Below are 15,000 nucleotides of genomic sequence, written 5' to 3'. Positions count from 1 at the left end.
ACTGTTCTAGATCCCCGTCCTGGGTAACAACAGACTGTTCTAGATCCCCGTCCTGGGTAACAACACACTGTTCTAGATCCCCGTCCTGGGTAACAACAGACTGTTCTAGATCCCCGTCCTGGGTAACAACACGCTGTTCTAGATCCCCGTCCTGGGTAACAACACACTGTTCTAGATCCCCGTCCTGGGTAACAACACACTGTTCTAGATCCCTGTCCTGGGTAACAACACACTGTTCTAGATCCCCGTCCTGGGTAACAACACACTGTTCTAGATCCCTGTCCTGGGTAACAACACACTGTTCTAGATCCCTGTCCTGGGTAACAACAGACTGTTCTAGATCCCTGTCCTGGGTAACAACACACTGTTCTAGATCCCTGTCCTGGGTAACAACACACTGTTCTAGATCCCCGTCCTGGGTAACAACACACTGTTCTAGATCCCCGTCCTGGGTAACAACACACTGTTCTAGATCCCTGTCCTGGGTAACAACAGACTGTTCTAGATCCCCGTCCTGGGTAACAACACACTGTTCTAGATCCCTGTCCTGGGTAACAACACAGTGTTCTAGATCCCCGTCCTGGGTAACAACACACTGTTCTAGATCCCTGTCCTGGCTAACAACACACTGTTCTAGATCCCCGTCCTGGGTAACAACACACTGTCCTAGATCCCCGTCCTGGGTAACAACACACTGTTCTAGATCCCCGTCCTGGGTAACAACACACTGTCCTAGATCCCCGTCCTGGGTAACAACACACTGTTCTAGATTCCTGTCCTGGGTAACAACACACTGTTCTAGATCCCCGTCCTGGGTAACAACACACTGTCCTAGATCCCCGTCCTGGGTAACAACACACTGTTCTAGATTCCCGTCCTGGGTAACAACACACTGTTCTAGATCCCCGTCCTGGGTAACAACACACTGTTCTAGATCCCCGTCCTGGGTAACATCACGCTGTTCTAGATCCCCGTCCTGGGTAACAACACACTGTTCTAGATCCCTGTCCTGGGTAACAACAGAATGTTCTAGATCCCTGTCCTGGGTAACAACACGCTGTTCTAGATCCCCGTCCTGGGTAACAACACGCTGTTCTAGATCCCTGTCCTGGGTAACAACACACTGTTCTAGATCCCCGTCCTGGGTAACAACACACTGTTCTAGATCCCCGTCCTGGGTAACAACACACTGTTCTAGATCCCCGTCCTGGGTAACAACACACTGTTCTAGATCCCCGTCCTGGGTAACAACACACTGTTCTAGATCCCCGTCCTGAGTAACAACAGACTGTTCTAGATCCCCGTCCTGGGTAACAACACACTGTTCTAGATCCCCGTCCTGGGTAACAACACACTGTTCTAGATCCCTGTCCTGACTAACAACACACTGTTCTAGATCCCCGTCCTGGGTAACAACACAGTGTTCTAGATCCCCGTCCTGGGTAACAACACACTGTTCTAGATCCCTGTCCTGGGTAACAACACACTGTTCTAGATCCCTGTCCTGGGTAACAACACACTGTTCTAGATCCCTGTCCTGGGTAACAACACACTGTTCTAGATCCCTGTCCTGGGTAACAACAGACTGTTCTAGATCCCTGTCCTGGGTAACAACACACTGTTCTAGAACCCCGTCCTGGGTAACAACACACTGTTCTAGATCCCCGTCCTGGGTAACAACACACTGTTCTAGATCCCCGTCCTGGGTAACAACACACTGTTCTAGATCCCTGTCTTGGGTAACAACACACTGTTCTAGATCCCTGTCCTGGGTAACAACACACTGTTCTAGATCCCCGTCCTGGGTAACAACAGACTGTTCTAGATCCCTGTCCTGGGTAACAACACACTGTTCTAGATCCCTGTCCTGGGTAACAACAGACTGTTCTAGATCCCCGTCCTGGGTAACAACAGACTGTTCTAGATCCCCGTCCTGGGTAACAACACACTGTTCTAGATCCCTGTCCTGGGTAACAACAGACTGTTCTAGATCCCCGTCTTGGGTAACAACACACTGTTCTAGATCCCTGTCCTGGGTAACAACACACTGTTCTAGATCCCCGTCCTGGGTAACAACAGACTGTTCTAGATCCCCGTCCTGGGTAACAACACACTGTTCTAGATCCCCGTCCTGGGTAACAACACGCTGTTCTAGATCCCCGTCCTGGGTAACAACACGCTGTTCTAGATCCCCGTCCTGGGTAACAACACACTGTTCTAGATCCCCGTCCTGGGTAACAACAGAATGTTCTAGATCCCCGTCCTGGGTAACAACACACTGTTCTAGATCCCCGTCCTGGGTAACAACAGAATTTTCTAGATCCCCGTCCTGGGTAACAACACAGATCATTGTGTTTGGTTTTAATTTCTTACATACTCTCTTTCTTTCTCCATCACTCTGTCTCTCACACACACACACACACACACACACACACACACACACACACACACACACACACACACACACACACACAGGAAAGCACACTAAGCGTATCACATGTGGCTGCTGGAGTTCTCAGAACCTTTTGGCGCTAGGCAGCGAGGACTGCAGCGTAACCATTAGCAACCAGGAGGGAGACACCATCCGACAGGTAACAGAATTAACACCGTCGTTGGAAATAACTGACTTGCCTGGTTAGATAAAAGGATAAGTTATCGCACCGTTCAAACAGTACTTCTGTATCAACCTTTCTCTCGTTCTCCCCTCCCTCTCTCCTCTCCCCATCCTTCTCTCGTTCTCCTCTCCCCATCCTTCTCTCGTTCTCCCTCCCTCTCTCCTCTCCCCATCCTTCTCTCGTTCTCCCCTCCCTCTCTCCTCTCCCCATCCTTCTCTCGTTCTCCCCTCCCTCTCTCCTCTCCCCATCCTTCTCTCGTTCTCCCCTCCGTCGTTCTCCTCTCCCCATCCTTCTCTCGTTCTCCCTCCCTCTCTCCTCTCCCCATCCTTCTCTCGTTCTCCCTCCCTCTCTCCTCTCCCCTTCCTTCTCTCGTTCTCCCTCCCTCTCTCCTCTCCCCTTCCTTCTCTCGTTCTCCCTCTCTCCTCTCCCCATCCTTCTCTCTTTCTCCCTCTGTCGCTCTCCTCTCCCCATCCTTCTCTCCTCTCCCCATCCTTCTCTCGTTCTCCCTCCCTCTCTCCTCTCCCCATCCTTCTCTCGTTGTCCCTCCGTCGCTCTCCTCTCCCCATCCTTCTCTCGTTCTCCCTCCGTCTCTCTCCTCTCCCCATCCTTCTCTCGTTCTCCCTCCCTCTCTCCTCTCCCCATCCTTCTCTCGTTCTCCCTCCGTCTCTCTCCTCTCCCCATCCTTCTCTCGTTCTCCCTCCCTCTCTCCTCTCCCCATCCTTCTCTCGTTCTCCCCTCCCTCTCTCCTCTCCCCATCCTTCTCTCGTTCTCTCTCCCTCTCTCCTCTCCCCATCCTTCTCTCGTTCTCCCTCCCTCTCTCCTCTCCCCATCCTTCTCTCGTTCTCTCTCCCTCTCTCCTCTCCCCATCCTTCTCTCCTCTCCCCATCCTTCTCTCGTTCTCCTCTCCCCATCCTTCTCTCGTTCTCCCTCTCTCCTCTCCCCATCCTTCTCTCGTTCTCCCTCCCTCTCTCCTCTCCCCATCCTTCTCTCCTCTCCCCATCCTTCTCTCGTTCTCCTCTCCCCATCCTTCTCTCGTTCTCCCCTCCCTCTCTCCTCTCCCCATCCTTCTCTCGTTCTCCCTCCCTCTCTCCTCTCCCCTTCCTTCTCCATTTTCCTCCCTCTATCCCTTCCTCCTCCCCCTCTCCACCTCCCTCCCCCCCGTCCCCCTCCCTCCCCTGTCTCCCCCCTCCTCTCCCCCCAGACGTCGGTGCGTTCTGACCCAGCTGATGTCCAGTTTTCTGTGATGAAGACAGACGAGAGGTCTTCCCCAGGAGAGAGCACAGTGAGTGTTTGCCGTTCCGGTCCGTTCCGGTCCGTTCCAGTCTGTTCACTAAGCGTTTCCTTACGGGTGACATAGAGCTGGATCCAAATCTACCTTCACACCGTTATTCTACCTCACAGTTATTTCTCTATATTACCCTTTAATACTACTACTTTGATTGTGTTGAAGCTATAAATTGTCCCATCAACAATCACCCATATATTAATGAACACAACTCATTTCATTTCAAACTTCACATTTCTGTAGAAGGAACCCTATCGGTTATTTATCGCAGTTATAACGTCCGCGGATAAGTGGTCGGTTTGGTCGGTTTTGATCATTTTTCGATTTATCTCGTCCCAGCTCTACGGTATCAAAGTGAAGAGCTGAGATTCCGTCTTCTCGAATCCGTCTTCTCGAATCCGTCTTCTCGAATCCGTCTTCTCGCTCCGTCTTCTCGAATCCGTCTTCTCGAATCCGTCTTCTCATTGGGGTGTTGTAACGGTTGTGTCCTGGTCAGAGTTGCTGTGCTGAGAGACGAGTGCTGTGTGCAGAGAAGGAAGAGGAGAGTTGGAGGGATGAGAGCAGGATGGACAGAATATGGGTACGCTAGAGAGAGGAGAGAACGAAAAGTCTAGTCATATCTGGACTGGTGAGGTGAGGAGACAGTCTAGTCATATCTGGACTGGTGAGGTGAGGAGACAGTCTAGTCATATCTGGACTGGTGAGGTGAGGAGACAGTCTAGTCATATCTGGACTGGTGAGGTGAGGAGACAGTCTAGTCATATCTGGACTGGTGAGGTGAGAGAGGAGACAGTCTAGTCATATCTGGACTGGTGAGGAGAGAGAGGAGACAGTCTAGTCATATCTGGACTGGTGAGGAGAGGAGACAGTCTAGTCATATCTGGACTGGTGAGGTGAGAGAGGAGACAGTCTAGTCATATCTGGACTGGTGAGGTGAGGAGACAGTCTAGTCATATCTGGACTGGTGAGGTGAGAGAGGAGAGGAGACAGTCTAGTCATATCTGGACTGGTGAGAGAGAGAGGAGACAGTCTAGTCATATCTGGACTGGTGAGGTGAGGAGACAGTCTAGTCATATCTGGACTGGTGAGGAGAGAGAGGAGACAGTCTAGTCATATCTGGACTGGTGAGGTGAGGAGACAGTCTAGTCATATCTGGACTGGTGAGGAGAGGAGACAGTCTAGTCATATCTGGACTGGTGAGGTGAGAGAGGAGACAGTCTAGTCATATCTGGACTGGTGAGGTGAGGAGACAGTCTAGTCATATCTGGACTGGTGAGGTGAGGAGACAGTCTAGTCATATCTGGACTGGTGAGGTGAGGAGACAGTCTAGTCATATCTGGACTGGTGAGGTGAGAGAGGAGACAGTCTAGTCATATCTGGACTGGTGAGGTGAGAGAGGAGACAGTCTAGTCATATCTGGACTGGTGAGGAGAGGAGACAGTCTAGTCATATCTGGACTGGTGAGGTGAGAGAGGAGACAGTCTAGTCATATCTGGACTGGTGAGGTGAGAGAGGAGAGGAGACAGTCTAGTCATATCTGGACTGGTGAGGTGAGAGAGGAGACAGTCTAGTCATATCTGGACTGGTGAGGTGAGAGAGGAGACAGTCTAGTCATATCTGGACTGGTGAGGTGAGAGAGGAGACAGTCTAGTCATATCTGGACTGGTGAGGTGAGAGAGGAGACAGTCTAGTCATATCTGGACTGGTGAGGAGAGAGAGGAGACAGTCTAGTCATATCTGGACTGGTGAGGTGAGGAGACAGTCTAGTCATATCTGGACTGGTGAGGTGAGAGAGGAGACAGTCTAGTCATATCTGGACTGGTGAGGTGAGGAGACAGTCTAGTCATATCTGGACTGGTGAGGTGAGAGAGGAGACAGTCTAGTCATATCTGGACTGGTGAGGTGAGGAGACAGTCTAGTCATATCTGGACTGGTGAGGAGAGAGAGAGGAGACAGTCTAGTCATATCTGGACTGGTGAGGAGAGAGAGAGGAGACAGTCTAGTCATATCTGGACTGGTGAGGAGAGAGAGGAGACAGTCTAGTCATATCTGGACTGGTGAGGTGAGAGAGGAGACAGTCTAGTCATATCTGGACTGGTGAGGTGAGAGAGGAGACAGTCTAGTCATATCTGGACTGGTGAGGAGAGAGAGGAGACAGTCTAGTCATATCTGGACTGGTGAGGTGAGGAGACAGTCTAGTCATATCTGGACTGGTGAGGTGAGGAGACAGTCTAGTCATATCTGGACTGGTGAGGTGAGGTGAGGAGACAGTCTAGTCATATCTGGACTGGTGAGGTGAGGAGACAGTCTAGTCATATCTGGACTGGTGAGGTGAGAGAGGAGACAGTCTAGTCATATCTGGACTGGTGAGGAGAGAGAGGAGACAGTCTAGTCATATCTGGACTGGTGAGGTGAGGAGACAGTCTAGTCATATCTGGACTGGTGAGGTGAGAGAGGAGACAGTCTAGTCATATCTGGACTGGTGAGGTGAGGAGACAGTCTAGTCATATCTGGACTGGTGAGGTGAGGAGACAGTCTAGTCATATCTGGACTGGTGAGGTGAGGAGACAGTCTAGTCATATCTGGACTGGTGAGGTGAGAGAGGAGACAGTCTAGTCATATCTGGACTGGTGAGGTGAGGAGACAGTCTAGTCATATCTGGACTGGTGAGGTGAGAGAGGAGACAGTCTAGTCATATCTGGACTGGTGAGGTGAGGAGACAGACTAGTCATATCTGGACTGGTGAGGAGAGAGAGGAGACAGTCTAGTCATATCTGGACTGGTGAGGAGAGAGAGGAGACAGTCTAGTCATATCTGGACTGGTGAGGAGAGAGAGGAGACAGTCTAGTCATATCTGGACTGGTGAGGTGAGGAGACAGTCTAGTCATATCTGGACTGGTGAGGTGAGGAGACAGTCTAGTCATATCTGGACTGGTGAGGAGAGGAGACAGTCTAGTCATATCTGGACTGGTGAGGTGAGAGAGGAGACAGTCTAGTCATATCTGGACTGGTGAGGTGAGAGAGGAGACAGTCTAGTCATATCTGGACTGGTGAGGAGAGAGAGGAGACAGTCTAGTCATATCTGGACTGGTGAGGAGAGAGAGGAGACAGTCTAGTCATATCTGGACTGGTGAGGTGCGAGAGGAGACAGTCTAGTCATATCTGGACTGGTGAGGAGAGAGAGGAGACAGTCTAGTCATATCTGGACTGGTGAGGTGAGGAGACAGTCTAGTCATATCTGGACTGGTGAGGTGAGGAGACAGTCTAGTCATATCTGGACTGGTGAGGTGAGGAGACAGTCTAGTCATATCTGGACTGGTGAGGAGAGAGAGGAGACAGTCTAGTCATATCGGGACTGGTGAGGAGAGAGAGGAGACAGTCTAGTCATATCTGGACTGGTGAGGTGAGAGAGGAGACAGTCTAGTCATATCTGGACTGGTGAGGTGAGAGAGGAGACAGTCTAGTCATATCTGGACTGGTGAGGTGAGGAGACAGTCTAGTCATATCTGGACTGGTGAGGTGAGAGAGGAGACAGTCTAGTCATATCTGGACTGGTGAGGTGAGGAGACAGTCTAGTCATATCTGGACTGGTGAGGTGAGAGAGGAGACAGTCTAGTCATATCTGGACTGGTGAGGTGAGAGAGGAGACAGTCTAGTCATATCTGGACTGGTGAGGAGAGAGAGAGGAGACAGTCTAGTCATATCTGGACTGGTGAGGTGAGAGAGGAGACAGTCTAGTCATATCTGGACTGGTGAGGTGAGAGAGGAGACAGTCTAGTCATATCTGGACTGGTGAGGAGAGGAGACAGTCTAGTCATATCTGGACTGGTGAGGTGAGGAGACAGTCTAGTCATATCTGGACTGGTGAGGAGAGAGAGGAGACAGTCTAGTCATATCTGGACTGGTGAGGTGAGAGAGGAGACAGTCTAGTCATATCTGGACTGGTGAGGTGAGAGAGGAGACAGTCTAGTCATATCTGGACTGGTGAGGTGAGGAGACAGTCTAGTCATATCTGGACTGGTGAGGTGAGAGAGGAGACAGTCTAGTCATATCTGGACTGGTGAGGTGAGGAGACAGTCTAGTCATATCTGGACTGGTGAGGTGAGAGAGGAGACAGTCTAGTCATATCTGGACTGGTGAGGGTAGACTTGATGTGAGACAGTCTAGTCATATCTGGACTGGTGAGGTGAGAGAGGAGACAGTCTAGTCATATCTGGACTGGTGAGGTGAGAGAGGAGACAGTCTAGTCATATCTGGACTGGTGAGAAGGTATATAGTAGTGCACTATGTAGGGAATAGGGTTCCATAGGGCTCTGGTCTAAAGTACTGCACTATGTAGGGAATAGGATTCCATAGGGCTGGTATATAGTAGTGTACTATGTAGGGAATAGGGTTCCATAGGGCTCTAGTATATAGTAGTGCACTATGTAGGGAATAGGGTTCCATAGGGCTCTGGTATATAGTAGTGCACTATGTAGGGAATAGGGTTCCATAGGGCTCTGGTATATAGTAGTGCACTATGTAGGGAATAGGGTTCCATAGGGCTGGTATATAGTAGTGCACTATGTAGGGAATAGGGTTCAATAGGGCTGGTATATAGTAGTGCACTATGTAGGGAATAGGGTTCCATAGGGCTCTAGTATATAGTAGTGCACTATGTAGGGAATAGGGTTCCATAGGGCTGGTATATAGTAGTGCACTATGTAGGGAATAGGGTTCCATAGGGCTCTGGTATATAGTAGTGCACTATGTAGGGAATAGGGTTCCATAGGGCTCTGGTATATAGTAGTGCACTATGTAGGGAATAGGGTTCCATCAGGCTGGTATATAGTAGTGCACTATGTAGGGAATAGGGTTATATAGGGCTGGTATATAGTAGTGCACTATGTAGGGAATAGGGTTCCATAGGGCTGGTATATAGTAGTGCACTATGTAGGGAATAGGGTTCCATAGGGCTGGTATATAGTAGTGCACTATGTAGGGAATAGGGTTCCATAGGGCTGGTATATAGTAGTGCACTATGTAGGGAATAGGGTTATATAGGGCTCTAGTATATAGTAGTGCACTATGTAGGGAATAGGGTTCCATAGGGCTGGTATATAGTAGTGCACTATGTAGGGAATAGGGTTCCATAGGGCTGGTATATAGAAGTGCACTATGTAGGGAATAGGGTTCCATAGGGCTGGTATATAGAAGTGCACTATGTAGGGAATAGGGTTCATTTCTCTGACCTCTGACCCCATCAGGTGAGTGTTGCCGTGGGGAAGAAGACCTTGTTCCTGTTTAACCTCAACGACCCCGACAACCCCATAGAGCTGGCCTTCCAGCAGCGCTACGGAAACATCATCTCCTACCACTGGTACACACACACACACACACACACACACACACACACACACACACACACACACACACACACACACACACACACACACACAACCCCATAGAGCTGGCCTTCCAGCAGCGCTACGGAAACATCATCTCCTACCACTGGTACACACACACACACACACACACACACACACACACACACACACACACACACACACACACACACACACACACACACACACACACACTCACTCACTCACTCACTCCACTCACTCACTCACTCACTCACTCACTCACTCACTCACTCCACCACTCACTCACTCACTCACTCACTCACTCACTCACTCACTCACTCACTCACTCACTCACGACAGACAGACAGACAGACAGACAGACAGACAGACAGACAGACAGACAGACAGACAGACAGACAGACAGACAGACAGACAGACAGACAAGACAGACAGACAGACAGACAGACAGACGAGACAGACAGACAGACAGACAGACAGACAGACAGACAGACAGACAGACAGACAGACAGACAGACGAGACAGACAGACAGACAGACAGACAGACAGACAGACAGACAGACAGACAGACAGACAGACAGACAGACAGACAGACAGACAGACAGACAGACAGACAGACAGACAGACAGACAGACAGACAGACAGACAGACAGACAGACAGACAGACAGACAGACACACACACTCACTCACTCACTCACCACTCTTTGGATATTACTGTTTGTAACTTGCCATTTTCCCTCCTCCCACCTCCCCCGCCCCTCCTTCCCCTTCCCTCCTCCTCTCCTCTCCCCCTCCGCTCCTCCTCCTCCCTCCTCCCTCCTCCTCCCCTCCTCCCTCCTCCTCCTCCTCCTCCTCCCCTCCTCCTCCCCTCCTCCCTCCCTCCTCCCTCCCTCCTCCTCCTCCCTCCTCCTCCCTCCCTCCTCCTCCCTCCCTCCCTCCCTCCTCCTCCTCCCCCTCCTCCCAGGTATGGTGATGGCTACATCCTGATTGGATTCTCTCAGGGGTATTTTGTAGTGATTTCTACTCACATCAGAGAGATCGGACAGGAACTGTTCCAGGCTCACAACCATAAAGACAGTCTGACTAGTGTGGCCATTTCCTCTGCTCTCAACAAGGCTGCTTCCTGTGGCGACAACAGGTATACACACACACTACACACACACACACACACACACACACTACACACACACACACACACACACACTATACACACACACTACACACACTACACACTACACACACACACACACACACACACACACACACACACACACACACACACACACACACACACACACACACACACACACACACACACTACACACACACACACACACACACACACACACACACACACACACACACACACACACTACACACACACACACACACACTACACACACACACACACACACACACACACACACACACACACACTACACACACACACACACACACTATACACACACACACACACACACTACACACACACTACACACTACACACACACACACACACACACACACACACACACACACACACACACTATACACACACACAGGTACACACTGCAGAGATTCCCTAATAAATTGTGTGTGTGTGTGTGTGTGTGTGTGTGTGTGTGTGTGTGTATGGGATGTGTATGGTGTGTGTGTGTGTGTGTGTGTGTGTGTGTGTGTGTGTGTGTGTGTGTGTGTGTGTGTTGCAGTATAAAGATCCATGATCTGTCTGAGCTGAAGGAGATGGACGCCATCGTCAACCTGGAGGATGAGACTAAAGGTCACACACACACACACACACACACACACACACACACACACACACACACACACACACACACACACACACACACACACACACACACACACACACACACACACACACACACACACACACACACACACACACACACACACACACACACACACACACACACACACACTCACACACACACACACACACACACACACACACACACACAGACACACACACACACCCACACACACACACACAGTTGGAATACAATTAATGGGTGCATCCCCAAATGCAGTTAACTTGAATGTGTGTGTGTGTGTCTCTGTGTGTGTGTGTCTGTGTGTGTGTCTGTGTGTGTGTGTGTGTGTGTGTTGTCTGTTGTTGTCTGTGTGTGTGTGTCTGTGTGTGTGTCTGTGTGTGTGTGTGTGTGTGTGTGTGTGTGTGTGTGTGTGTGTGTGTGTGTGTGTGTGTGTGTGTGTGTGTGTGTGTGTGTGTGTGTGTGTGTGTGTGTGTCCCAGGTCTGGACCAGTTGAGCTGGACAGATGATGGCCAGTTGTTGGCCGTCTCCACCCAGAGAGGAACCCTGCACGTCTTCCTGACCCGTCTCCCCATCCTGGGGAACAGCTGTGGGACCCGCCTGGTCTACCTGACCTCCCTGCTAGAGGTCACTGTGTCTAACCGTGTAGAGGGGGTGAGAACACACACAGCTGTAGGGACCCGCCTGGTCTACCTGACCTCCCTGCTAGAGGTCACTGTGTCTAACCGTGTAGAGGGGGTGAGAACACACACAGCTGTAGGGACCCGCCTGGTCTACCTGACCTCCCTGCTAGAGGTCACTGTGTCTAACCGTGTAGAGGGGGTGAGAACACACACAGCTGTAGGGACCCGCCTGGTCTACCTGACCTCCCTGCTAGAGGTCACTGTGTCTAACCGTGTAGAGGGGGTGAGAACACACACAGCTGTAGGGACCCGCCTGGTCTACCTGACCTCCCTGCTAGAGGTCACTGTGTCTAACCGTGTAGAGGGGGTGAGAACACACACAGCTGTAGGGACCCGCCTGGTCTACCTGACCTCCCTGCTAGAGGCCACTGTGTCTAACCGTGTAGAGGGGGGTGAGAACACACACAGCTGTAGGGACCCGCCTGGTCTACCTGACCTCCCTGCTAGAGGTCACTGTGTCTAACCGTGTAGAGGGGGTGAGAACACACACAGCTGTAGGGACCCGCCTGGTCTACCTGACCTCCCTGCTAGAGGTCACTGTGTCTAACCGTGTAGAGGGGTGAGAACACACACAGCTGTAGGGACTCGCCTGGTCTACCTGACCTCCCTGCTAGAGGTCACTGTGTCTAACCGTGTAGAGGGGGTGAGAACACACACAGCTGTAGGGACCGGCCTGGTCTACCTGACCTCCCTGCTAGAGGTCACTGTGTCTAACCGTGTAGAGGGGGTGAGAACACACACAGCTGTAGGGACCCGCCTGGTCTACCTGACCTCCCTGCTAGAGGTCACTGTGTCTAACCGTGTAGAGGGGGTGAGAACACACACAGCTGTAGGGACCCGCCTGGTCTACCTGACCTCCCTGCTAGAGGTCACTGTGTCTAACCGTGTAGAGGGGGTGAGAACACACACAGCTGTAGGGACCCGCCTGGTCTACCTGACCTCCCTGCTAGAGGTCACTGTGTCTAACCGTGTAGAGGGGGTGAGAACACACACAGCTGTAGGGACCCGCCTGGTCTACCTGACCTCCCTGCTAGAGGTCACTGTGTCTAACCGTGTAGAGGGGGTGAGAACACACACAGCTGTAGGGACCCGCCTGGTCTACCTGACCTCCCTGCTAGAGGTCACTGTGTCTAACCGTGTAGAGGGGGTGAGAACACACACAGCTGTAGGGACCCGCCTGGTCTACCTGACCTCTATACTGGAGGCCACCGTGGCTCAGGGTTTCCGTGGCGCCGGGCGGCAGGTAGCCTAGCGTAGTATAGCCTAGCGGTTGTGCCGGTAACCCGAAAGGTCTGCTGGTTCGAAATCTGTCCATGTGTCCTTGAGCAAGGCACTAAACCCTAATTCCTCCTGTAAATCGCTAATATGACTAGGATTATCATCAACTAGCATGGGATGCTAATATGACTAGGATTATCATCAACTAGCATGGGATGCTAATATGACTAGGATTATCATCAACTAGCATGGGATGCTAATATGACTAGGATTATCATCAACTAGCACGGGATGCTAATATGACTAGGATTATCATCAACTAGCACGGGATGCTAATATGACTAGGATTATCATCAACTAGCATGGGATGCTAATATGACTAGGATTATCATCAACTAGCACGGGATGCTAATATGACTAGGATTATCATCAACTAGCATGGGATGCTAATATGACTAGGATTATCATCAACTAGCACGGGATGCTAATATGACTAGGATTATCATCAACTAGCACGGGATGCTAATATGACTAGGATTATCATCAACTAGCACGGGATGCTAATATGACTAGGATTATCATCAACTAGCACGGGATGATAATATGACTAGGATTATCATCAACTAGCACGGGATGCTAATATGACTAGGATTATCATCAACTAGCACGGGATGCTAATATGACTAGGATTATCATCAACTAGCACGGGATGCTAATATGACTAGGATTATCATCAACTTTTTTATTTCATCGGCCAACTCATGGGAACCTTTTCCGTAGCTAACCCCCACACACACACACACACACACACACACACACACACACACACACACACACACACACACACACACACACACACGCGGCGTCATGAACTCCGTGTCGTCTGACAGGAAGCTCCTGTTGCGGTGACGGTGGAGGTGGAGCCTAACTTCATCGCCGTGGGACCCTACCACATCGCCGTGGGGATGAACAACCGAGCCTGGTTCTACGCCCTGGGAGACTCCGGTGTGTGTGTGTGTGTGTGTTTGTGTGTGTGTGTTCACTCTGAATTCATGAGTGTTTTTGTGTGTATTTGATGGTAACATTGTGTGCCAGGTGTGGAGAGGCTGAAGGACGTGGAGTATTTGGGGACGATCGCCAGCATGTGTCTGAACTCGGAATACGCAGCGGCTCTGTTTGAGGGCAAAGTACAACTACACATGGTGAGCAGGGGGGGAGGAGGAGGAGGGGGGAGGGGAAGTGGTGTTTGGGAAGGGGGGGGGGGGTGTTTGGGGGGGAGTGTGTTTTGGGGGGGTGAGGATAGTGGAAACTGGTGGTACTGTGAGAGGACTATGTAGTGAGAGGACTACGTAGTGAGAGGACTGGGTTTTTAAAACAAGTTTGGTGGAGTGACTATTTTGAGTAAACCAGCAATAGAACTATAATGTAATTTACAGTCTGTACCCTACATGCTTTCTGGTTTAATGCAATAGTTGGTTTATCTGACCCTGCTGGTTAACTTTGAATGTTTGTTCTGGCCATGTTCTGTTATAATCTCCACTCCTCAGAGCCTGGTTCCTCTCTAGGTTTCTAATCTCCACCCCTCAGAGCCTGGTTCCTCTCTAGGTTTCTAATCTCCACCCAGCACAGCCAGAAGAGGACTGGCCCACCCCTCAGAGCCTGGTTCCTCTCTAGGTTTCTAATCTCCACCCAGCACAGCCAGAAGAGGACTGGCCCACCCCTCAGAGCCTGGTTCCTCTCTAGGTTTCTAATCTCCACCCAGCACAGCCGGAAGAGGACTGGCCCACCCCTCAGAGCCTGGTTCCTCTCTAGGTTTCTAATCTCCACCAGGCACAGCCAGAAGAGGACTGGTCCACCCCTCAGAGCCTGGTTCCTCTCTAGGTTTCTAATCTCCACCCAGTACAGCCAGAAGAGGACTGGTCCACCCCTCAGAGCCTGGTTCCTCTCTAGGTTTCTAATCTCCACCCAGCACAGCCAGAAGAGGACTGGTCCACCCCTCAGAGCCTGGTTCCTCTCTAGGTTTCTAATCTCCACCCCTCAGAG

At 50.9% G+C, this 15,000-nt stretch overlaps 1 protein-coding gene across 2 annotated transcripts in view; it reads left to right on the top strand.

Moving 5' to 3' along the window:
* The window catches only part of LOC106593292 (WD repeat-containing protein 19), a gene marked incomplete at its 3' end in the record, with an annotated part of 36,104 nt that overhangs the window by 9,062 nt on the left and 12,042 nt on the right, over nt 1-15,000 (top strand). The window contains 9 exon segments of one of the 2 annotated variants that reach the window (XM_045711554.1): nt 2,476-2,591; nt 3,817-3,897; nt 4,397-4,480; nt 9,147-9,259; nt 10,229-10,402; nt 10,973-11,043; nt 11,538-11,710; nt 13,848-13,962; nt 14,053-14,159. In XM_045711554.1, coding sequence (XP_045567510.1) covers nt 2,476-2,591; nt 3,817-3,897; nt 4,397-4,480; nt 9,147-9,259; nt 10,229-10,402; nt 10,973-11,043; nt 11,538-11,710; nt 13,848-13,962; nt 14,053-14,159 — 1,034 coding nt within the window. 2 annotated transcript variants of the gene reach the window in all.

The sequence above is a fragment of the Salmo salar genome, unplaced genomic scaffold, assembly GCF_905237065.1.
Source record: "Salmo salar unplaced genomic scaffold, Ssal_v3.1, whole genome shotgun sequence".
NCBI classification, from domain to species: Eukaryota; Metazoa; Chordata; class Actinopteri; order Salmoniformes; family Salmonidae; genus Salmo; species Salmo salar.
The sequence above is the reverse complement of the archived record's forward strand: the minus strand, read 5'-3'. Positions and strand labels throughout refer to the sequence as shown.